The sequence below is a fragment of the Aethalodelphis obliquidens genome, unplaced genomic scaffold (genome assembly GCF_003676395.1).
Source record: "Aethalodelphis obliquidens isolate GAN/ISIS:26980383/991018 unplaced genomic scaffold, ASM367639v1 scaffold10, whole genome shotgun sequence".
NCBI lineage: Eukaryota > Metazoa > Chordata > Mammalia > Artiodactyla > Delphinidae > Aethalodelphis > Aethalodelphis obliquidens.
Window position 1 is genome coordinate 7,405,197 of NW_020837954.1, and position 26,206 is coordinate 7,431,402.

Sequence of the window (26,206 nt, forward strand, 5' to 3'; positions counted from 1 at the left end):
GTCTGAGGATCTAATATATAACGTGACTGTAGTTAACTGTACTGTATAATTGAAATATGCTAAGAGAGTAGAACTCAAAAGTTTTCACCAAAAAATAAATATATATGTGAGATGATAGATGTGGTAAATAAGTGGGGGGAATTCTTTCACAATGTATACATATATATCATATCATCACAATGTACGTTTCAGATATGTTGCCAAATTTATCAATTATACCCTCAAAAAAGGTGAAAAAAATTTACAGAAGGAAAAAAAAGAATGTAGGTCCAGTTCTAGGGTGTTCCCTAATGGCATTAAGAATGAGATCACCTGTCAAGTTTCATAAAAATAAACTTTTGTGTTTTGTTTAAAAATTTTGCTCTTTATGTAATCGTTGGGGTAACTTAATTTCTCATAAATTCGAAAAGTTAAGTTTTCAAACCAGTTTTTGAGGCACAGGGTCTCTAATTTCATTTCAGAATTTGGTGAAGCTTCAGAATGAACATATTCAATAACTAATGCAATATCCTAAGTGAACTCTGTTGACCATACGGGAAATGAGTTGTGTCCATTTTTGACATCCAGTAAAAAAATCTATGGATTAAATTAGAAATCATTAATATTGGATACATTTTGTCATCATATGGCTTTAAGTGTACATTAAGACACCTGCACTATCCACTTACACCCCCTGCCAAAGTAATGTTTTGTGATTTTGCAGTTACTAAAAGGAGGAAAATACAAACTGCCATTTTGCGCCTTCCTGGCTTCTGTGTCCATGTAGGCAAAACAACCCCATGCAGCTAGACCATTTTGCCTAACAGATGAGATTAAGAAACCTGCCTGATTAGAGCAATGCTCCGAAGCTGCTTGTTTCCCAGAAAAGGAGCAAACGGGAGACCCCTCCTGCTGCACTGGGGAAACAGAAAAGGGAGCTAGCATTGAAGTGCCAATTTTGTTCCAGGAGCTTCATTTACTTTAGTCCTGTGATCCTTAAGCTCCTAGATTATTATCACCACAAGAGATCTGTAGACGACCAAACTAACAGTTCAGTATTTAGGTTCTTAGCACTACAACACGCTCCTGCCCTAAAGAGCTCACTTTAAAGCAGCTACCCTTTGAGAAGCTGTGGCTTGATTAGACAGGATAAAAATTCCTACTATTACGCCGCTGGAAAGTAAACACTGCCAGGTGTTCGGGTATTATTCCCACGTTGGGTCTCTAAGTTTTGTGGAGAGAGCTGAGAGAATGGGAGGGTCACCCTGGAGGAGGCGGGGTTCGGCTTTCTATGGTCCCGCCCCTCCGACTTTTGCTTCCGGGGCGGTCGGGGCGGCCACGTCATGATCGGGCTCCGCTCTCCAGCCGGGCAGTGTATGGTGGGAGCCAAGATGGCGGCGGCCGCAGCAGCCAGTATTCGAGAGAGACAAACAGGTACCGGCTTATTCCCTTCTCTTTCCTGCGGTTTTGTGCTTGCCGTGAGGACATATTCCTCTTCTTGTCGCCCTCACTCGGTCGCGGTGCGTGCAGTTCGGAGACGGACCTCCAATAGCTTAATCCCGTTCTCAGACCATCGAGAGACCTTCCCCTTTTGAGTTTTTAGGGAAGAGATGCTATTAGCTTGAGAACTCGGCTCTCAGATGTGCCAGAGAAGGGGCTTCAGGGGTGAGCGGGTTGCCGCGGTCCTGCTCTTGTCTCTTTCCTACTGGGCCTCAAAAGGCCATGGCGACCAGATCTGACACCTGGCATTTCCAGCCCTTGCCACTTACGAGGTCTTCGGGTTTGTTTCTGCGCGTGGTTAAGTTCTCTCCCATTTTAATGTTGAGAGTTTCATTTTCGGCACTTACACCACAGTTACAAATTTAGATGCTCTTTTCAGAGCAGATTACATTCTGCCATTTGTCTCCTGTGGACCAGTCTTTGGGGGTACCTGAAGAGAAACGCCTTGTGATAAAGATTTCCGTCTTCAGCATGCGGGAATGGGATATAAGAATGGCAAAACGAATGAATTAATACCTTTCCCATTTTAATTATTTGGCAAATTAGTTTCATGTTTAACAGAGCATGGTTATATAGCTTCCATTTATACCGTGAAGTATGGTTTTAAAAAATACATATTCTTTCCCTTGAGCTTTGATATTTTTTCCACCTTAGATAATTTTAGTTTTGCCTTATTTTTTGGAAACTTCTGATGGCAACTTGGTTTATACCTGTTAGCTAATTGTCTTGAAAGTTGGCATACTATTAATTCTGAGAAGCTAATAGAGATAAGCCATTAAGAATTTGCATATTTGGAAGTTCTGTCTCTTTTAATTATGTTCTTTTGCATATAAATCGGAATAGGAATATAACTGGTTATAATTAATATGACCTACAGAAAGGATTTTGGCTGTACTTGATTCTTTCCTTTGCAATAATTCAAAGAAAAATTAATGATAGACTTCAATCTACTAACGACACAGTGCATAATGAGTTGTGTTCTGCATTTCCCCAATAGATAATGTAGTGTAAGCTATCAGATGAAGTCAGGTGTAACTTAAATATATGAAAGTCCAAATAAAATTTGGGAAATAACTGCCATTCATTTTATCTGTGTAAGCAAATAGAAGCCCCACTTGTCTTTGCAGTATGGTTCTGACAGCTTAATGAACCTCAGTGAATTAGGTCATACTACATATTAAAATAAAAACATGTTAAGGGAGACTCTGTACCAATACAAAGGAGCTTTCTGAAAAATGAAATTTGGATGGTAATTTTTATATGCAGAAACTTTGTAGAATGTTAAAGTCTAGTAGTATAATATGGATTTCTGCAGAAATAAACTTCATTGTAGCAAGATTTCACATCATTACTCCATAGGTTATGCCAGGTTTATCAAATTAGTACTCCAGTTGAGTTCTGTCTTACTTTGAGAGAAAGGTAAACTATGTGCTATAGTAGGACAAGTAAACATTTCCCTGATGCCTATTGAGAATGTTTTGGGAAATAAATCACAATTGAGTCTTAGGCCATGTACTTTATTAACAAATCCATTGTGTCAGAATCCCTGTTAACAAGTTAGCCAAGGCTCAGAAGTGGGGAAATTCACCAAGATGGAGCTGAGAAGGCAAACGTGGGAATATCTGCTGATATGGGCTTCTTTCAGTTAGCGAAGCTCTGGAGAGCACCATGTACCTGGAACTCATATGCACCACAGGCTGTGATTCTTCCTAGGTGTCCTCTGTGAACTATTGTAATATCTGTGAGCTTCTGAAGTAGGTCTAAATTATGGGCGAAGTGTATATATATATATATATATATATTTTTTTTTTTTTTTGCGGTACGCGGGCCTCTCACTGTTGTGGCCTCTCCCGTTGCGGAGCACAGGCTCTGGATGCGCAGGCTCAGTGGCCATGGCTCATGGGCCCAGCTGCTCCGCGGCATGTGGGATCTTCCCGGACTCAGGCACGAATCCGTGTCCCCAGCATCGGCAGGCGGACGCTCAACCACTGCGCCACCAGGGAAGCCCTGGGCGATGTATATAATTGGCTGGACATTAGGTACTAACATTTTACCAACAAATCACCTCCGTATCTCTATGTATATATAAATATATTACTGATGTGCAATCTCTTATTATTTTAATCTGCTTCAAGAAATAAGCATTTAATAGAAGTTTTTCTAGTGAGTGAATATGCTGTAAATTGATACGCAGGTGATTTGAGTATTATAATCTTCTCTGGTAGGTGTTTAGCTTGTAGATTATTCTGTATTACTTAATAAAACGTAATCCAAATGCTTTTTAAAAATCAACCAAGGGGGCTTCCCTGGTGGCACAGTGGTTGGGAGTCCGCCTGCCAATTCAGGGGACACGGGTTCGTGCCCCGGTCCGGGAGGATCCCACATGCCGCGGAGCGGCTGGGCCCGTGAGCCATGGCTGCTGAGCCTGCGCGTCCGGAGCCTGTGCTCCGCAACGGGAGAGACCACAGCAGTGAGAGGCCCGCGTAACGCAAAACAACCACAACAACAACAACAAAAAAACAACCAAGTAGATTTTAGGATTACCAATCATTTAAACATTAATCAGATAACTACTACCCTCCCTTGAATATTTGGCCATCTCAACTTCACATAAAAGTGTATCAAGATTTTTATTTCCCTTAGAAAATATTTCTGAGTCTTCTGTAACACATGAACAGATGAGCAGTAAAAACCACAAAATACTATAAGACATAGAGCGTAACTGCTATGATTATAGAATTGTGTATTTTTTAAGCAGGAGTTATCAGTTATGTACCACATCTATAGGAAAGTCTCACTAGTGAATCTGACAGGATAATTGGCCGTAGAATGCACTCCAGGATAACTAAAAAATAGATCTGCTGTATTTAGGTTTTAAACTATTTAAATATGAACCAGTTAAATATATCATAGAGGATTTTTGTTTTTAGAAAAACTTAAAAATCTATGCTTTCAGCCACACAGTAAATAGACAACAGCACCAGTTATCTATCGAGGCCACTGCAAGGTCGTGATTGACGATTTCTTTTTGCATCTATATAAAACGTAGTGTGGTATCATCAGGAGACATGGAAAAGGCTTCTTCCTGAACATTTTTCACATTTTAATCTGGGCAAAGATGGTTAAATTAGAAAATCTCCCAGACAATATCCCTTTAGTTGTTGATGAAACTGTCTTACAAAGTCTGACCCTACTTCTACATATGCATTAATATTGATTAATCAGTTTTACTAGAGTGATTTGTGCATTTTGTTTTGAGGTAATAAGTAATAAGTGTGGTGGAAAAGTGAAATCCTAAAAACATTGGTAATATTTAATAAGACTGTTTTCATTTCCAGTGGCTTTGAAACGTATGTTGAATTTTAATGTGCCTCATATTAAAAACAGCACTGGAGAACCAGTATGGAAGGTAAGAGACTTTATGTTAATGGGGATTATTTTCTTTCTCTCGGCCCTTATTGGTGGTGATTAGAGGGAATTTCTTGTTAATACTGAACAGTAGCACATTTTAGTTGTAATGCCTGAATATTTCACTTTTACTTAGCATGGCTTATTAATGTGAATCTTCTTTTTTTAAACTGAAGTATAGTTGATGTACAATATTGTGTTCGTTTCAGGTGTACAGCAAAGTGATTCAGTTATACATATAGAATTTTTTCAGATTATTTTCCATTATAGGTTATTACAAGATATTGAATGTATTTCCATACGTTATATAGTAAATGCTTGTTGTGTATCTATTTTACATACAGTAGTTTGTTAATCTGTACTCCTGATTTATCCCTCACCCCCTTCCCTTTCCCATTTGGTAACCATAAGTTTGTTTCCTATGTCTGTGAGTCTGTTTCTATTTTTTATATAGATTCATTTCTATTATTTTTTAGATTCCACATATAAGTGATATAATATTTGTCTTTCTCTCTCTGACTTACTTAACTTAGTGTGATATTCTCTAGGTCCATCCATCTTGCTGCAAATAGCAATATTTCATTCTTTTTTATGACTAATATTCCATTGTATATATATACCACATCCTCTTTTTTTTTTCCCAGTATTGGGAAAAATTTGATTTTATTTTTGAATTTAATTTTATTTATTTGTTTTTTATATAGCAGGTTCTTATTAGTTCTCTGTTTTATACATATTAGTGTATATATGTCAATCCCAATCTTCCAATTCATCCCGCCACCACGACCACCCCCCTCCCCACCCCGCTTTCCCCCCTTGGTGTCCATACGTTGGTTCTCTACATCTGTGTCTCTATTTCTGCCTTGCAAACCGGTTCATCGGTGCCATTTTTCTAGATTCCATATATATGCGTTAATATACGGTATTTGTTTTTCCCTTTCTGTCTTGCTTCACTCCCTATGACACTCTCTAGGTCCATCCACGTCTCTACAAATGACCCAATTTCATTCCTTTTTATGGCTGAGTAATATTCCATTGTATACACGTACCACATCTGCTTTATCCATTCGTCTGTCGATGGGCATTTAGGTTGCTTCCATGACCTGGGTGTTGTAAATAGTGCTGCAATGAACATTGGGGTACATGACTCTTTTTGAATTATGGTTTTCTCTGGGTATATGCCCAGTAGTGGGATTGCTGGGTCATATGGTAATTCTGCTTTTAGTTTTTTAAGGCTGTCCTCCATAGGGGCTGTATCAGTTTACATTCCCACCAACAGTGCAAGAGGGTTCCCTTTTCTCCACACCCTCTCCAGCATTTGTTGTTTGTAGATTTTCTGATGATGCCCTTTCTAACGGGTGTGAGGTGATAACTCGTTGTAGTTTTGATTTGCATTTCTCTAATAATTCGTGATGTTGCGCAGCTTTTCATGTGCCTGTGGCCATTTGTATGTCTTCTTTGGAGAATTGTCTATTTAGGTCTTCTGCCCATTTTTTGATTGGGTTGTTTGTTTGTTTTTTATATTGAGCTGCATGAGCTTTTTATATAGTTTGGAGATTAATCCTTTGTCCATTAATTCATTTACAAATATTTTCTCCCATTCTGAGGGCTGTCTTTTGTCTTACTTATAGTTTCCTTTGCTGTGCAAAAGCTTTTAAGTTTCATTAGGTCCCATTTGTTTATTTTTGTTTTTATTTCCATTACTCTAGGAGGTGGGTCAAAAGGTTCTTGCTGTGACTTATGTCAGAGAGTGTTCTTCGTATGTTTTCCTCTAAGAGTTTTATGGTGTCCAGTCTTAATTTAGGTCTTTAATCCATTTTGAGTTTATTTTTGTATATGGTGTTAGGGAGTGTTCTAATTTCATTTTACATGAAGCTGTCCAGTTTTCCCAGCACCACTTATTGAAGAGACTGTCTTTTCTCCACTGTATATTCTTGCCTCCTTTATCACAGCTTAATTGACCATAGGTGCATGGGTTTATTTCTGGGCTTTCTATCCTGTTCCATTGATCTATATTTCTTTTTTTTGTGCCAGTACCATACTGTCTTGATGACTGTAGCTTTGTGGTATAGTCTGAAGTCAGGGAGCCTGATCCCTCCAGCTCCGTTTTTTCCCCTCAAGTCTGCATTGGCTATTCAGGGTCTTTTGTGTCTCCATACAAATTTTAACACTTTTTGTTTTGGTTCTTTAAAAAATGCCATTGGTAATTTGATAGGGATTGCATTGAATCTGTAGACTGCTTTGGGTAGTATAGTCTTTTTCACAATGTTGATTCTTCCAATCCAAGAACATGGTATATCTGTCCGTCTGTTTGTGTCATCTTTGATTTCTCTCATCAGTGTCTTATAGTTTTCTGAGTACAGGTCTTTTACCTCCTTAGGTAGGTTTATTCCTAGGTATTTTATTCTTTTTGTTACAGTGGTGAATGGGATCTTTTCCTTAATTTCTATTTCTGATCTTTTGTTGTTAGTGTATAGTAATGCAAGAGATTTCTGTGCATTAAGTTTGTATCCTGCAACTTTACCAGATTCATTGATTAGCTCTATTAGTTTTCTGGTGGCATCTTTAGGATTATCTATGTGTAGTATCATGTCATCTGCAAACAGTGACAGTTTTACTTTTTCTTTTCCAACTTGTATTCCTTTTATTTCTTTTTCTTCTCTGATTGCCATGGCTAGGACTTCCAAAACTATGTTGAATAATGGTGGCAAAAGTGGACATCCTTGTCTATTTCCTGATCTTAGAGGAAATGCTTTCAGTTTTTCATCATTGAGAATGATATTTGCTGTGGGTTTGTCACATATGGCTTCTATTATGTTGAGGTAGCTTCCCTCTATGCCCACTTTCTGGAGAGTTTTTATCAGAAATGGGTGTTGATTTTTGTCAAAAGCTTTTTCTGCATCTATTGAGAAGACCACATGGTTTTTATTCTTCAGTTTGTTAATATGGTGTATCACATTGATTGATTTGCATATGTTGAAGAATCCTTGCATCCCTGGGCTAAGTCCTATTTGATCATGGTGTATGATCCTTTTAATGTGTTTTTGGATTTTGTTTGCTAGTATTTTGTTGAGGATTTTTGCGTCTATATTCATCACTGATATTGGTCTGTAATTTTCTTTTTTTGTGGTATCTTTGTCTGGTTTTGGTATCAGGGTGATGATGACCTCATAGAATGAGTTTCGTAGTGTTCCTTCCTCTGCAGTTTTTTGAAGAGTTTGAGAAGGATAGGTGTTAGCTCTTCTCTAAATGTTTGATAGAATTCCCCTGTGAAGCCATCTGGTCCTGGACTTTAGTTTGTTGGAAGATTTTTAATCACAGTTTCAATTTCATTACTTGTGATTGGTCTGTTCATGTTTTCTATTTCTTCCTGCTTCGGTCTTGGAAGGTTACCTTTCTAAGAATTGGGCCATTTCTTTCAGGTTGTCCATTTTATTGGCATAGAGTTCCTTGTAGTAGTCTCCTACGATGCTTTGTATTTCTCCGGTGTCCATTGTAATTTCTCCCTTTTCATTTCTAATTTTATTGATTTGAGTCCTCTCTCTCTTTTTCTTGATGAGTTTGGCTAAAGGTTTATCAATTTTGTTTATCTTCTCAAAGAACCAGCTTTTAATTTTATTGATCTTTGATACTGTTTTCTTTGTTCCTATTCCTTTTATTTCTGCTTTGATCTTTATGATTTCTTTCCTTCTACTAACTTTGAGTTTTGTTTGTTTTTCTTTCTATAGTTCCTTTAGGTGTAAGGTTAGATTGTTTATTTGAGATTTTTCTTGTTTCTTGAGGTAGGATTGTATTGCTATAAACTTCCGTCTTAGAACTGCTCTTGCTACTTCCCATAGGTTTTGGACCGTCATGTTTTTGCTGTCATTTGTCTCTAGGTATTTCTTGATTTCCTCTTTGATTTCTTCAGTGATATCTTGGTTATTTAGTAATGTATTGTTTAGCCTCCATGTGTTTTTGATTTTTACGGGGTTTTTTTTTCCCCTGTAATTCATTTCTAATCTCATAGCGTTGTGGTCAGAAAAGATGCTTGATATGATTTCAATTTTCTTAAATTTACCAAGGCTTGATTTGTGAACCAAGATGTGATCTATCCTGGAGAATGTTCCATGTGCACTTGAGAAGAAAGTGTAGTCTGCTGTTTTCTGATGGAATGTCCTACAGATATCAATTAAGTCTATGTGGTCTATTGTGTTATTTAAAGCTTTGTGTTTCCTTATTAATTTTCTGTCTGGATGATCTGTTCATTGGTGTAAGTGAGGTGTTGAAGTCCCCCACTATTATTGTGTTACTGTTGATTTCCTCTTGTATAGCTGTTAGCATTTGCCTTATGTATTGAGGTGCTCCTCAATGCATATGTATTTCTAATTGTTATCTCTTCTTGATCCCTTGATCATTATGTAGTATCCTTCCTTGTCTCTTGTAACATTTTTTTTGTTTTTTTTTTTTTGTTTTTGCGGTACGTGGGCCTCTCACTGTTGTTGCCTCTCCTGTTGCGGAGCACAGGCTCCGGACGCGCAGGCTCAGCTGCCATGGCTCATGGGCCCAGCTGCTCCGCGGCATGTGGGATCTTCTCGGACCGGGGCACGAACCCGTGTCCCTGCATCGGCAGGCGGACTCTGAACCACTGCCCCACCAGGGAAGCCCCAACATTTTCTATTTTAAAGTCTATTTTGTCTGATATGAGTATTGCTACTCTAGCTTTCTTTTGATCTCCATTTTTATGGGATATCATTTTCCATCCCCTCACTTTCAGTCTATATGTGTCCCTAGGTCTGAAGTGGGTCTCTTGTAGATAGCATACATATGGGTGTTGTTTTTGTATCCATTCAGCAAACCTGTGTCTTTTGGTTCGAATATTTAATCCATTCACATTTAAGGTAATTATCGATACATATGTTCCTATTACTCTTCTCTTAATTGTTTTGGGTTTTTTCGTAGGTCCTTTTCTTCTGTTGTGTTTCCCACTCAGAGAAGTTCCTTTAGCATTTGTTGTAGAGCTGGTTTTGTGGTGCTGAATTCTCGTAGGTTTTGCTTGTAGAGCTTTTTTTTTTTTTTTAACATCTTTATTGGGGTATAATTGCTTTACAATGGTGTGTTAGTTTCTGCTTTATAACAAAGTGAATCAGTTATACATATACATATGTTCCCATATCTCTTCCCTCTTGCCTCTCCCTCCCTCCCACCCTCCCTATCCCACCCCTCCAGGCGGTCACAAAGCACTGAGCCAATATCCCTGTGCCATGCGGCTGCTTCCCACTAGCTATCTACCTTACGTTTGTTAGTGTATATATGTCCATGCCTCTCTCTCTCGCCCTGTCACAGCTTCCCTGGTGGCACAGTGGTTGGGAGTCCGCCTGCCAATGCAGGGGATGCGGGTTTGAGCCCCGGTCCGGGAGAATCCCACATGCCGCGGGGCGGCTGGGCCCATGAGCGATGGCCGCTGTAGAGCTTTTGATTTCTCCTTCGAATCTGAATGAGATCCTTGCTGGGTTGAGTAAACTTGGTTGTAGGTTCTTCCCTTTCATCACGTTAAATATATCGTGCCACTTCCTTCTGGCTTGTAGAATTTCTGCTGAGAAATCAGCTGTTAACCTTATGGGAGTTCCCTTGTATGTTATTTGTCGTTTTTCCCTTGTTGCTTTCAATAATTTTTCTTTGCCTTTAATTTTTGCCAATTTGATTACTATGTGTCTCAGCATGTTTCTTCTTGGGTTTATCCTGCCTGGGACTCTCTGTGCTTCCTGGACTTGGGTGGCTATTTCCTTTCCCATGTTAGGGAATGTTTTTGACTATAATCTCTTCAAATATTTTCTCGGGTCCTTTCTCTCTCTCTTCTCCTTCTGGAACCCCTATAATGTGAATGTTGTTGTGTTCAATGTTGTCCCAGAGGTCTCTTATGCTGTCTTCATTTCTTTTCATTCTTTTTCTTAATTTTGTTCTGCGGCTGTGAATTCCACCATTCTTTCAGGTCACTTATCCATTCTTCTGCCTCAGTTATTCTGCTTGATTCCTTCTAGTGTATTTTTCATTTCAATTATCATATTGTTCATCTCTGTTTGTTTGTTCTTTAATTCTTCTAGGTCTTTGTTAAACATTTTTTGCATCATCTTGATCTTTGCTCCATTCTTTTTCCGAGGTCCTAGATCATCTTCACTATCATTCTGAATTCTTTTTCTGGCAGGTTGCCTATCTCCACTTCATTTATTGTTTTTCTGGGGTTTTATCTTGTTCCTTCTCTGGTACATAGCCCTCTGCCTTTTCATTTTGTCTGTCTTTCTGTGAATGTGGTTTTTGTTCCATAGGCTGCAGGATTGTAGTTCTTCTTGTTTCTCCTCATACCACGTCCTCTTAAACCAGTCATCTGTTTATGGGCACTTGGGTTTTTTCCACATCTTGGCTATTGTAAATAGTGCTGCTATGAACATTGGGGTACATATATCTTTTCAAATTAGAGTTTTCATCTTTTCCAGATATATACCCAGGAGTGGGAATCCTGGATCATATTGTAGCTCTATTTTTAGCTTTTTAAGGAACCTCTGTACTGTTTTCCATAGTGGCTGTACCAGTTTACATTACCACCAGCAGTGTAAGAGGGTTCCGTTTTCTCCACACTCTCTGCAGCATTTATTTGTCAACTTTATGATGATAGGCATTCTGACCAATGTGAGGCGATACCTCATTGTAGTTTTGATATGCATTTCTCTAATGATTAGTGGTGTTGAGCATCTTTTCATGTGCCTGTTTGCCATCTGTATGTCTTCTTTGGAGAGATGTCTATTTAGATCTTTTGCCCATTTTTTGATTGAGTTGTTGGTGTTTTTGATATTGAGTTGTATAAGCTGTTAGTATATTTTGGATATTAACCCATTGGTGGTCGCATTATTTGCAAATATTTTCTCTCATAACGTTTTTCACAGAACTAATAATCCTAAAATTTATATGGAACCACAAAAGACCCAGAATTGCCAAAGCAATCCTGAGAAGAAAGAACAGAGCTGGAGGTGTAACCCTCCCAGACTTCAGACAATACTACAAAGTTACAGTAATCTAACAGCATGGTATTGGCACAAAAACAGACAAATAGATCAATGGATCAGAATAGAGAGCCCAGAAAGAGACCCACACACCTACGGTCAATTAATCTGTGACAAAGGAGGCAAGAACATACAATGGAGAAAAGACAGTGTCTTCAACAAGTGATGGACAGGTACATGTAAATCAGTGAAATTATAACATTCCCTCATACCATATACAAAAATAAGTTCAAAATGGTTTAAAGACCTAAATGTAAGACATGACACCATAAAACTCCTAGAAGAGAATATAGGCAAAACATTTTCTGACATAAATCATAGCAGTATTTTCTTATCAATCTCCCAAGGCAAAGGAAATTAAAAAATTACCAAATGGGACCTAATCAAACTTAAAAGCTTTTGCACAGCCAAGGAAACCATCAACAAAATGAAAAGACAACCTGCAGAATGGGAGAAAATATGAATCCTCTTTGATAAATATTTTATGGAATGGCACAGGCAGTGATAATAATATTCATCTAGAGAATTCAGCTGATTTCTTAGGTGGGGCCTCACTGATAGGTCTTTACTCCAGTTGAAGTTTTGTTCCTTAACTTTACAAATCCAGAATTTTGATCTTGCAAGCTTTCTTAAGGTTACTCAGACTTAGGGATACTGGTCCATTTTAACCAACTAATGAGAGAGTGATCTGTAACCCAGAATGCCATTTCATTAATTTATGATATATAAAACTGTCAGTAAAAATGTTAATTGGACCAGAAAGCAATCTATAATCTTTTTCCTTTGAGAAATGCTGGAGAATCTTTTAAAATTCCTATTCTTTGAGCTCCTTCATTCTAAACCTCATGCTCACTGTTTCTTTTTCTTCAAAGAGATTATAATACAGTTGATTAGGTCTAAACTTGTTAGATTATCGTCAGTTTATACTTCTCTCTTTGTAAGAATCAAGAACAGACCAACTTGGTTACAGTTTGGGATGTTTTGAAAACTCTCATGAGTCCTGGTAAGTCCTTTGGGTTAACTCTAAAGGTGATTAAAGTCATCTGAAAAATGATTTATAATTTAAGCTTTAGTGTGTCCCCTCATTTTCCTCTTCCTTCCTGTTTATTTGTAGTCATCTTCTTATTGCCCTTTGCATAAGCTATACTTGTTTATTCTTTCTAGTGCCTATGTTCAGCATTTGAATTAAATAACTTGAGAATTTCTGGGGTGTAGATTTGTGTCAGATGCTTTCCCTACCCATCACTTCTCTATCACAAGATTAATAATACAGATATATTGAGGTGTAAGGAAGGAAGATTTTTGAAGGATATAACATCCAGCCTTTTGTAACTGGAGCAAGAAGATTTTTAGCTTTTCTAAAGGAAATGCTGGCATTCAAACAAACCATGTTTTTGTATGACAGCATGTTTCATCCTCTCATTAGCAATTTCTTACTCCATTAAGAATTATTGATGTAGTAGTGGAAAACACCTATTAGTTGAAGTGTCTCTTTTATTTGCCTTAACTCTAAAACTAATTCTGAGTTAGAAGACCCAGTTGGAATACTTACTACTCATCAGAGGTGTCAGTTTTAACACTTTCACAATGTGAGGAAATGCATGAGATGCTTAAATTACTAAATTTTCTTTACAGTCTTGGAACTTGTTAAGCATTAGTTTTGAGAGTGACTAATTTTTACTTCTCTTTTTAGAAAGGATATATGTGAATGGGATAGGGGAGTGTAAGTGAGTCTGCTGTATGTTCCAAGTCCTTTATTATAACCTAAGATGAAGATTTTATAGTCTCTGGTATGTTTTTTAACTTAGAAAAAGTATTTTATAAGAAAAAATTTATGTAATAATTTATTTTAGCCCAAGTAATAATGCTTTAAGAATGGATTACTAGATGAATGGACATTTTGGTAAATAATTATGGAAAATATTAAATTGAGGTAAGTATAAGAATTCAGTATATTAAAATAAAATGTACTTGAACATTATCTTAATATTGGGTTCTCTGTTGACTGTTCACTGATAATAATGTTTAAACAAACGCATGACTTTTGTTTTGCTTCTGCTAGGTGCTCATTTATGACAGATTTGGCCAAGATATCATCTCTCCTCTGCTATCTGTGAAGGAGCTGAGAGACATGGGAATCACTCTGCATCTGTGAGTTTTAACGTGTTTCTAGTAATGGCATCTGTTTTCAAATACATTGTTTTCTTTTGTTTTAATCAATTTATTTGTATCTTATTTATTTTTGGCTGCATTGGGTCTTTGTTGCTGCGCACGGGCTTTCTTTAGTTCTGGCAAGCGGGGGCTACTCTTTGTTGCAGTGCACAGGCTTCTCACTGCGTTGGCTTCTCTTGTTGTGAAGCACAGGCTCTAGGCGCGTGGCTTTCAGTAGTTGTGGCGCATGGACTCTAGAGCGCAGGCTCAGTAGTTGTGACACACGGGCTTAGTTGCTCTGAGGCATGTAGGATCTTCCCGGACCAGGGCTCGAACCCATGTCCCCTGCATTGGCAGGCGGATTCTTAAGTATTACGCCACCAGGGAAATCCCTCAAATACATTTTTTAAAATGTCTTTAGCCACCCTGAAATCAAATTACTAAGGGACATTTATTAAGAAAATAGTATTAGGTTATAGTACTTGCATATAGAGAACATTTTTTCCATTATCTTGTTTTATTCAACCCTTTATTTCTGAAGTTAAAAATAATCCTCAGTCTTAGAATTTAAAATTTCATAATTTAAATTTTCTCTTTTGTGTCTTTTCCTACAGACTGGTTTACTCTCTTATGTAAAGGAAAAGAACTGGTTGTTTCAAGTTCTCGTTCAGCTCTGAAAATTTTTTATTTCTTTAATTCAAATACACTTTTTAAAAAGAGGAATATCTAAATTAGTATATCATTAATATGAAAAATTTAAGTAATTAGGAAGTAATGACTTAATCACCATAGGGAGCTATCTATGTTGTCTTCCTAACTACTAAATTTATTTGATTATATTCCTTATGATATGTCTGATGAATAAAACAAATTGCATTACTTTGTAGACTTGGCCTAATAGAACAATAGAACATTTAAAGAGGGGCTGTATACATGAATAGCTACTAATACTTTTATGTACTGAAGCAGTCCAGTTTTACACTGTTCTAACTTAGTTGCATTTTGTTTTTTGATGATGTTATAATCAGTTTTCATTCTGTGATATTTTTATATTTTATATATTTTATATTTTATTTATATTATATATTTTATATTTTCATTCTGTGATATTATAATTCTGTGAATTATAGTGTGCTCTTTTATTGGGAATGTGGTTTTAGATTTCCAGTGAGTAGGGTATCAGAATCTTGTTAAACTCTTAAATTTTATATTGAATATTTGTTTTAAATTAATAGAATATTGCATTAATTCTAAAATATACTTTTTAATTTAGTATTTCTGAAATTAAGGTCTATCTCCTTAATAATGCCATGACATAGTTTAATTGGCAGCATTTTCTGCCTGTTTTAATAATATGTTTTAAAATTGATAGCACCTTAGGTTTGATGAAACGTGGTATTTGGCAGGTTCTTCCTCTTGTTTTTATGTCAGACTTAATCTACACATTTGTTGGTGGTGACATGTTAATGCTTATGACCTAAACTGGAGTTACCCTTGATGCCATCCTTGAAAATGATGGTTTATTATAAGCATTGGTTACTATTGCTACCTTACTCTTTAACTCCTTTATTTTATTTTACTAATAAAAAGACTAAAGTTTGTAGAGTTCAAGTGATTGTCCCATGATTGTACAGGTAATTAATAACAGAGTTGTGGCCAGATTGCTTGACCACTGTTTCTGGGCTGTTTGTCTACTGAACCATAGTGGCTCAGAAACAGTGACTAATAAAAGTGAGGCCTCAGTACTTCCTTAAGGAGTGACAAGGTATTCTGCCAGTTTGAGAGTTGTGCATTCTTGCTGCCCACCTGTTGCTATTGCCATCAGAGCATGAAAGGATTACACAGCTATTCTGGTAAATTCCTGTGCACCGTGCCTCTGACTGTTCTTCCTTTTTTGCTGGAGAATACTTCATCAGTTACTTTATATTCTGCAAGCTGGTTTAGGCTGATTTGTAGGAAACAATAATTACAGGTTTCCAGAACATGAAATGGTGGTTGTAGCCCTTTAGGTAGTTGGACAGCCAGTGTAAGAAGACAACAAACAATGGCTGCCAGCACATTATAATCCTTCTTGTGTTAGCAGCAGCCAAACAGAGGGAAAAAAGTTATCAAATGCAGACTCACTGGCAGCATGTGCCTCTTTGACTCTCTCCTTTATAAGGATGACTGAAATAATTGTATGTATAGAAGGATATATGTAGATTGTTTATGGAATATTGCGTATAGAAGGATGACTAGAATATTGTAGAAATAGAACATTTCTCATATTTCCTGATATAAGCATGGTGAAATCTTACAATGGAGCATAAAGATATTTTCTCAGTTGATATTGGGATATTTGAATGAATATACTTTCTGAATTGTAAAAGAGAAAACTATCAAGTGGTACAATCAATAAGATGCTTAGCCGATCCCTTATGCATTCTCTTATGAAGCAACAGGTAGAACAATATAGATGGTCTTAAAGTTTTAAGGAAGCATTCATATACCTTTCATTTAAAAAATATATTTTATTTTATTTATGGTTAAATATTTTCATTGCTTCTAAAGATAGTTCCAGCTTTCTGTTTTCCCTCTCAGAGAACTGTACTTTCCTCCCACTTACCTCCCCCCCGCCATATTTCTATGAAAAATGGGAATAAAATTGATTTTGAATGTGCTTTAGTTCTCATTCAAGGAGAATATTGGTAGAAGAGACTGACCATAAGAGGTATGAGAAATAAGGTGATTGGAGTAGAGGAAATGAAGACTGAGATTAGGATCTTACTAATATATAATATTAACATTGATATAAGGAGAAAGCTGGGTTAAATAATTAATTGCAGCAAGAACTTTTAGAGTACTGGTCACTGTCCTTGAACTGGTGAACTAGTTTGAGAAATACTATAAAATTTTTAATTATCTTTTTAGATAAGTGACTAAGAAAAAAGTGAGTTTTATATTCTTTATGTGTCCTAGGCTTTTGCACTCTGATCGAGATCCTATTCCAGATGTTCCTGCAGTGTACTTCGTAATGCCAACTGAAGAAAATATTGACAGAATGTGTCAGGTAATATGAGTTCTTATTTTCCTTATTCTTGAAGGTGGAAACAGATTTTTTTTCAAAAAAAAAAAATCTTAGATGTCCAGTGTGAAATATCAGAAATTTTCTTAACCCAATTTCCCACTTCGATTTTTTTTTTTTTTTTTTTTTTTTTTTTTTGGTGGTACACGGGCCTCTCACTGTTGTGGCCTCTCCCGTTGCGGAGCACAGGCTCCGGACGCGCAGGCTCAGCGGCCATGGCTCACGGGCCCAGCCGCTCCGCGGCATGTGGGATCTTCCCAGACCAGGGCACGAACCCGTGTCCCCTGCATCGGCAGGCGGACTCTCAACCACTGCGCCACCAGGGAAGCGCTCCCACTTCGATTTTTGAGACTATCTTTGAATTTTAAATAGACTGAAAGATTTAAAATTTTTTGGCTGAGGAAGCATTATTTTGATTGAGACTGAGTCTGGCTTTAAAAAACAGAAAACCTAACTATATGAGCTTTTAAAAATAAGGTTTTATTTTTCTAAGATAATAGAAAGTCTGAATAGGAAGTCCAGCTTGGTATAGCAGCTCTTTAAAGTAATCAAAGATCCAAGCCCCCTCTGTCTTTTTGAGCTGTCATTTTTAGTTTGTTGTTGTTCACTGTCTTGCTCCTTGCTTCACGGATGCAAGATGGCAGCTGCAACTTTAGACATCACAATATATGTTCAGGGTAAGAAGAAGGGAGAAATTAACTATGCCAGTCCTGACTGTTGATTTTGGTCAGGAAAGCTAAGCTTTCCCAGAAGCTCCCAGAAGACTTTCATTTATGTCTCACTGGATAGAATTAGCGTCAGGGGAGGCCACAAAAGTTAATATTTAGTTTAGTGTATTGTCACCCCCAAATAAAATCTGTATTCTTTTAGCAAGGAAGAAGGGGAAAATAGATATTGGATAGGTAGCTAACGGTGTCTGCTGTTAAGTCACAAGCATCTTTACTTGTTATTGACTGTTGAATCAAATTACTTTGTTTGTTAGTGAAGGTCACATATTTTGTGTCCTATAGAGCTAATAATACCCAGCTTTCTCTTTTACCCTGCATAAACCCAACAACTATGCCATTTTTAAAAGAAGTACGATTTACCAATCCCTTCTTCTTTCCTTGTTTTAAAACATCTTTATTGACATATAATTTACATACCGTACAATTTACCCAAAGTGTACAAATTATGCAATTCATTGGTTTTTAGTATATTCGCACAAGTGTGCAACCATCACCATAATGAATTAAAGAGCATTTTCATCACCTTAACTATTACATCCCCAACCCCTGAACCCCCATCCCTAAGGTACTATTTGTTTCTGTATATTTGCCTGTTCAGCATATTGCATATGAATGGAATCATATACATGGTCTGTTGTATCTGGCTTCTTTTTCTTAGCATAATGTTTTCAAAATTCATCCATACTGTAGATGTTATCAGTACTTCTTTGCTTTTTATTGCTAAATAATATTCCATTGTATGGATATACCAAATTTTGTTTATCCATTTATCATTTGGGTTGTTTCCACCTTTTGGCTGTTGTAAGTAATGCTACTATAAACATTTGTGTACAAATTTCTGTGTAGGCATATGTTTTCATTTCTCCTGTGTCCATGAACACCTAGGAATGGAATTGCCACATTAAATGATAACACCATGGTTAACCTTTTGAGGAATTGCCAGACTATTTTCCGAGGTGGTTGCATCATTTTGTATTCCCTCCAGCAGTGTTTGAGTGTTCCAGTTCCTCCAGATCCTTGCCAGTACTTCTTATTATCTGACATTTTGATTGTAGTCATCCTACTGGGTGTAAAATGGTATCTCGCTGTGGTTTTGATTTGCATTCCCTGATGACTAATGATATTAAGCATCTTTTCATGTGTTTATTGGCAGTTTGTATCTTTGGAGAAATGTCAATTCAGATCCCTTGTCCAGTTTTAAATTGGGTTGTCTTTTCATTGTTGTTAGAGTGCTTTATATATTTTGAATACTGGACCTTTATCAAGTATATTATTTGCAGATGTTTTCTCCCATCCTGTGGGTTATCTTTTCACTTTCTTAATAGTATCCTGTGGAGTACAAAAATTTTTAATTTTGGTTTTAAACTTAATTTCATTTTTTCTTTAGTTGCCTGTGCTTTTGGTGTCATATTTAAGAAACCATTGCCAGCTCATAATTGCTACTGAACTTGTATTGAAAATACAAATAAATGTGTATTTCTTAGAAAAAGAAACCATTGCTAAATCTCTGTTTTATTTGAAGATTTTTATAGTTTGGGGGCTTGTATTTAGGTATTTGATAGTTTTTGAGTTAATTTTTATATGTGCTATAAGGTAGGTATCCAACTTCATTCTTTTGCATGTGGCTACCCAGTTCTCCCAGCATCCTTTTTTTTTTTTTTTTTTGATGTTGGAGGTAGGAGTTTGTTAATTAATTTATTTATTTTTGCTGTGTTGGGTCTTCGTTTCTGTGCGAGGGCTTTCTCTAGTTGTGGCAAGCGGGGACCACTCTTCATCGCGGTATACGGGGCCACTCTTCATCGCAGTGCATGGGCCTCTCACTATCGCGGCCTCTCTTGTTGCGGAGCACAGGCTCCAGACGTGCAGGCTCAGTACTTGTGGCTCACAGGCCTAGTTGCTCCGTGGCATGTGGGATCCTCCCAGACCAGGGCTCGAACCCATCTCCCCTGCATCAGCCACTGTGCCCCCAGGGAAGCCCCTCCCAGCATCCTTTTTTGAAGAGACTGTTCTTTCCCCAATGAACAGCCTTGGCAGCCTTGTTGGAAATTAATTAAGAATAGATAAATTGGTTTATTTCTGGACTGTCAGTTCTTTTCCATTGATTTCTGTGTCTGTCCTTATGCCAGTACCACCCTGTCTTGCTTTGTGGCAAGTTTTTTATTTTTTTGTTTTTGTTTTTTTTAGTGTGAGAGAAAACAGATGGAAATAGAAAATCAGAGGTTAAGAAATAACCCTATACTCTTAAACTTGAATTGGCAATATCAGTATGAACTCATGATATATTATCTCCTTAAAAAAAAAAAAAAGGATTTCCTTACTCTGCCCACTGAAAAAGCATAGAAACAGTGACTAACCCATTAGCAGTGCACGTGCTAGCACATAGACTGCTGTTGACCTGAGACAAAAACACTGCCAAATATTTCTCCAGCAAAGATGGGTTTATTCAGTATTAGCAGAGAATTACAATTTGGGGTCTGCAACCATGCCAAACCACATGCAAGTCCCAGCATGGCAAAGGAAGGAGAACACTTATATAGAGAGGAAAAGGACTTGTCAAAACACCTGGCCAGTAAGATGGGTACTTCAGAGTTCTAGAGGAGTTCCCCAGGTAAGGATAACCTTTTCTAAAAAGACTTTAGCCACAAAAGAGGTAGTCTGTCTTCAAGGAAAGTCATCAGTCCAGTGTGAAAATATACAGACCATAACTAAAACAAAGAGCTCATGGCTTTGCATTGGCTGAGTCCTTGCCAGGCAAGGAGTCTTTCTTCTTCCTGTTAGGTTCTATCCTCAGAGGGTGTGAGAGCTCACCCTTCTGGTCTCCCAACTCTATTTAATTGAGATTTTTGTTTATTAATGTATTACATTTTCCTTTTTTTAAATTAAATTAATTTTTTATACAGCAGGTTCTTATTAGTTATGTATTTTATACATATTAGTTTATATATGTCAATCCCAATCTCCCAATTCATCCCACCAGCACCACCCCCCACCCCACCCCCACTTGCCCCGCTTGGTGTCCAAAAGTTCTCTACATCTGTGTCTCTTACTTCTGCCTTGCAAACCGAATCATCTGTACCATTTTTCTAGATTCCACATATATGCGTTAATGTATGATATTTGTTTTTCTCTTTCTGGCTTACTTCACTCTATATGATGGTCTATAGGTCCATCCAAGTCTCTACAAATGACCCAATTTCGTTCCTTTTTATGGCTGAGTAATATTCCATTGTATATATGTACCACATCTGCTTTATCCATTCGTCTGTTAGTGGTCATTTAGGTTGCTTCCATGACCTGGGTATTGTAAATAGTGCTGCAGTGAACATTGGGGTGCATGTGTCTTTTTGAATTATGGTTTTATCTGAGTATATGCCCAGTAGTGGGATTGCTGGGTCATATGGTAATTCTGTTTTTAGTTTTTTAAGGCTGTTCTCTATAGGGGCTGTATCAGTTTACATTCCTGCCAACAGTGCAACAGAGTTCCCTTTTCTCCACACCCTCTCCAGCATTTGTTGTTTGTAGATTTTCTGATGATTCCCATTCTAACCGGTGTGAGGTGATACCTCATTGTAGTTTTGATTTGCACTTCTCTAATAATTAGTGATGTTGCACAGCTTTTCATGTGCCTGTGGCCATTTGTATGTCTTCTTTGGAGAATTGTCTATTTAGGTCTTCTGCCCGTTTTTGGATTGGGTTGTTTGTTTTTTTCATATTGAGCTGCATGAGCTGTTTATATATTTCAGACATAATTCTTTGTCCATTGATTTGTTTGCAAATATTTTCTCCCATTCTGAGGGCTGTCTTTTTGTCTTATTTGTAGTTTTCTTTGCTGTGCAAAAGCTTTTAAGTTTCATTATGTCCCATTTGTTTATTTTTGTTTTTATTTCTATTACTCTAGGAGGTGGGTAAAAAAGATCTTGCTCTGATTTATGTCAGAGAGTGTTCTTCCTATGTTTTCCTCTGAGAGTTTTAGAGTGTCCAGTCTTAATTTAGGTCTTTAATCCAGTTTGAGTTTATTTTTGTGTATGGTGTTAGGGAGTGTTCTAATTTCATTCTTTTACATGTAGCTGTCCAGTTTTCCCAGCACCGCTTATTGAAGAGACTGTCTTTTCTCCACTGTATATTCTTGCCTCATTTATCACAGCTTAATTGACCATAGGTGCGTGGATTTATCTCTGGGCTTTCTATCCTGTTCCATTGATCTATATTTCTGTTTTTGTGCCAGTATCATACTGTCTTGATGACTGTAGCTATGTGGTATAGTCTGAAGTCAGGGAGCCTGATTCCTCCAGCTATGTTTTTTCCCCTCATGATTGCGTTGGCTATTCAGGGTCTTTTGTGTCTCCATACAAATTTTAACATTTTTTGTTCTAGTTCTGTAAAACATGCCATTGGTAATTTGATAGGGATTGCATTGAATCTGTAGATTGCTTTGGGTAATATAGTCATTTTCACAATGTTGATTCTTCCAATCCAAGAACATGGTATATCTGTCCATCTGTTTGTGTCATCTTTGATTTCTTTCATCAGTGTCTTATAGTTTTCTGAGTACAGGTCTTTTAGGTAGGTTTATTCCTAGGTATTTTATTCTTCTTGTTACAGTGGTGAATGGGATTGTTTCCTTAATTTCTCTTTCTGGTCTTTCGTTGTTAGTGTATAGCAATGCAAGAGATTTCTGTGCATTAATTTTGTATCCTGCAACTTTACCAAATTCACTGATTAACTCTAGCAGTTTTCTGGTGGCATCTTTAGGATTACCTATGTGTAGTGTCATGTCATCTGCAAACAGTGACAGTTTTACTCCTTCTTTTCCAATTTGTATTCCTTTTATTTCTTTTTCTTCTCTGATTGCCATGGCTAGGACTTCCAAAACTATGTTGAATAATGGCGGTGAGAGTGGACATCCTTGTCTATTTCCTGATCTTAGAGGAAATGCTTTCAGTTTTTCACCATTGAGAATGATGTTTGCTGTGGGTTTGTTGTATATGGCCTTTATTATGTTGAGGTAGGTTCCCTCTATGCTCACTTTCTGGAGAGTTTTTATCATAAATGGGTGTTGAATTTTGTCAAAAGCTTTTTCTGCATAAGTTGAGAGGATCACATGGTTTTATTCTTCAGTTTGTTAATATGGTGTATCACATTGATTGATTTGCGTATGTTGAATCCTTGCATCCCTGGGCTAAATCCCACTTAATCATGGTGTATGATCCTTTTAATGTGTTGTTGGATTCTGTTTGCTAGTATTTTGTTGAGAATTTTTGCATCTATATTCATCACTGATATTGGTCTGTAATTTTCTTTTTTTGTGGTATCTTTGTCTGGTTTTGGTATCAGGGTGATGATGACCTCATAGAATGAGTTTCGTAGTGTTCCTTCCTCTGCAGTTTTTTGAAGAGTTTGAGAAGGATAGGTGTTAGCTCTTCTCTAAATGTTTGATAGAATTCCCCTGTGAAGCCATCTGGTCCTGGACTTTAGTTTGTTGGAAGATTTTTAATCACAGTTTCAATTTCATTACTTGTGATTGGTCTGTTCATGTTTTCTATTTCTTCCTGCTTCGGTCTTGGAAGGTTACCTTTCTAAGAATTGGGCCATTTCTTTCAGGTTGTCCATTTTATTGGCATAGAGTTCCTTGTAGTAGTCTCCTACGATGCTTTGTATTTCTCCGGTGTCCATTGTAATTTCTCCCTTTTCATTTCTAATTTTATTGATTTGAGTCCTCTCTCTCTTTTTCTTGATGAGTTTGGCTAAAGGTTTATCAATTTTGTTTATCTTCTCAAAGAACCAGCTTTTAATTTTATTGATCTTTGATACTGTTTTCTTTGTTCCTATTCCTTTTATTTCTGCTTTGATCTTTATGATTTCTTTCCTTCTACTAACTTTGAGTTTTGTTTGTTTTTCTTTCTATAGTTCCTTTAGGTGTAAGGTTAGATTGTTTATTTGAGATTTTTCTTGTTTCTTGAGGTAGGATTGTATTGCTATAAACTTCCCTCTTAGAACTGCTCTTGCTACATCCCATAAGTTTTGGATCGTCATGTTTTCATTGTCATCTTTCTCTAGGTATTTTTGATTTCCTCTTTGATTTCTTTAGTGATCTCTTGGTTTTTTAGTAATGTACTGTTTAGCCTACATGTGTTTCTGATTTTTATGTGGTTTTTTCCCTTGTAATTTATTTCTAATCTCATAGCGTTGTGGTCAGAAAAGATGCTTGATATGATTTCAATTTTCTTAAATTTACTGAAGCTTGATTTGTGACCCAAGATGTGATCTATCTTGGAGAATGTTCCACGTGCACTTGAGAAGAAAGTGTAATCTGCTGTTTTCGGCTGGAATGTCCTACAGATATCAATTAAATCTATGTGGTCTATTGTGTTATTTAAAGCTTGTTTTTCCTTATTAATTTTCTGTCTGGGTGATCTGTTCATTGGTGTAAGTGAGGTGTTAAAGTCCCCCACTATTATTCTGTTACTGTTGATTTCCTCTTTTATAGCTGTTAGCAGTTGCCTTATGTATTGAGGTGCTCCTATGTTGGGTGCATACGTATTTCTAATTGTTATTTCTTCTTGATCCCTTGATCATTATGTAGTATCCTTCCTTGTCTCTTGTAACATTCTCTATTTTAAAGCTATTTTGTCTGATATGAGTATTGCTACTCCAGCTTTCTTTTGATTTCCATTTGCATGGAATATCTTTTTCAGTCCCCTCACTTTCAGTCTATATGTTTCGATAGGTCTGAAGTGGGTCTCTTGTACATAGCATATATATGGATCTTGTTTTTGATTCCATTCAGTGAGCCTGTGTCTTTTGGTTGGAGCATTTAATCTATTCACATTTAAGGTAATTATCGCTACGTATGTTCCTTTTACCATTTTCTTAATTGTTTTGGGTTTCTTTTTGTAGGTCCTTTTCGTCTCTTGTGTTTCCCACTCAGAGAAGTTCCTTTAGCATTTGTTGTAGAGCTGGTTTGTGGTGCTGAATTCTCTTACCTTTTGCTTGTCTGTAAAGCTTTTGATTTCTTCATCGAATCTGAATGCAATCCTTGCCAGGTAGAGTAATCTTGGTTGTAGATTTTTCCCTTTCATCACTTTAAATATATTGTGCCACTCCCTTCTGGCTTGTAGAGTTTCTGCTGAGAAATCAGCTCTTAACCTTATGGGAGTTCCCTTGTATGTTATTTATCGTTTTTCCCTTGTTGCTTTCAATAATTTTTCTTTGTCTTTCATTTTTGTCAATTTCATTAGTATGTGTCTCAGAGTTTATCCTCCCTGGGACTCACTGCGCTTGGGTTTATCCTGCCTGGGACTCTCTGTGCTTCCTGGACTTGGGTGGCTCTTTTCTTTCCCATGTTAGGGAAGTTTTTGACTATAATCTCTTCAAATATTTTCTCAGGTCGTTTCTCTCTTTTCCTACTGGGACCCCTATAATGCGAATGTTGTTTCGTTTAATATTGTTCCAGAGGTCTCTTAGGCTGTCTTCATTTCTTTTCATTCTTTTTTCTTAATTGTATTCCGTGGCAGTGAATTCCACCATTCTGTCCTCCAGGTCACTTATCCGTTCTTCTGCCTCAGTTATTCTGCTATTGATTCCTTCTAGTGTAGTTTTCATTTCAGTTATTGTATTGTTCATCTCTGTTTGTTCTTTAATTCTTCTAGGTCTTTGTTAAACATTTCTGGCATCTTCTCGATCTTTGCCTCCATTTTTTTCCGAGGTCCTGGATCATCTTCACTATCATTATTTTGAATTCTTTTTCTGGAAGTTTGCCTATCTCCACTTCATTTAGTTGTTTTTCTGGGGTTTTATCTTGTTCCTTCATCTGGTATATAGTGCTCTGCCTTTTCATCTTGTCTGTCTTTCTGTGAAAGTGGTTTTCATTCCACAGGCTGCAGGATTGTAATTCTTGCTTCTGCTGTCTGCCCTCTGGTGGATGTCGCCATCTAAGAGGCTTGTGTGAGTTTCCTGATGGGAGGAACTGGTGGTGGGTAGAGCTGGCTGTTGCTCTGGTGGGCAGAGCTCAGTAAAACTTTAATCTGCTTGACTGCAGATGGGTGGGGCTGGGTTCCCTCCCTGTTGGTTTTTTGGCCTCATGCAACCCAACACTGGAGCCTACCTGGGCTCTTTGGTGGGGCTAATGGCAGACTCTGGGAGGGCTCATGCCAAGGAGTACTTCCCAGAACTTCTGCCAGTGTCCTTGTCCCCATGGTGAGCCACAGCCACCGCCCGCCTCTGCAGGAGACCCTCCAACACTAGCAGGTAGTTCTGGTTCAGTCTCCTCTGCGGTCACGGCTCCTTCCCCTGGGTCCCAGTGCGCACACTACTTTGTGTGTGCCCTCCAAGAGTGGAGT

General features: G+C 37.4%; 1 protein-coding gene across 10 annotated transcripts in view; it reads left to right on the forward strand.

Moving 5' to 3' along the window:
* The first annotated feature begins 1,296 nt into the window (after nucleotides 1-1,296).
* Nucleotides 1,297-26,206, forward strand: part of SCFD1 (sec1 family domain containing 1) — a 134,907-nt gene continuing 109,997 nt past the window's right edge. For 5 of the 10 annotated variants that reach the window (XR_003433593.1, XR_003433598.1, XR_003433594.1 and 2 more), the window contains exons 1-4: nucleotides 1,315-1,413; nucleotides 4,818-4,888; nucleotides 13,987-14,075; nucleotides 17,034-17,124. Coding sequence is in view for 1 of the 10 variants with exons in the window: in XM_027110989.1 (XP_026966790.1) it covers nucleotides 1,323-1,413; nucleotides 4,818-4,888; nucleotides 13,987-14,075; nucleotides 17,034-17,124 (342 nt within the window). In the remaining 9 variants the exon portion in view is untranslated. Of the gene's footprint in view, nucleotides 1,414-4,817; nucleotides 4,889-13,986; nucleotides 14,076-17,033; nucleotides 17,125-26,206 lie in introns of those variants that run through there. The other 5 variants (XR_003433592.1, XR_003433596.1, XR_003433597.1 and 2 more) reach the window with 3 other exon arrangements.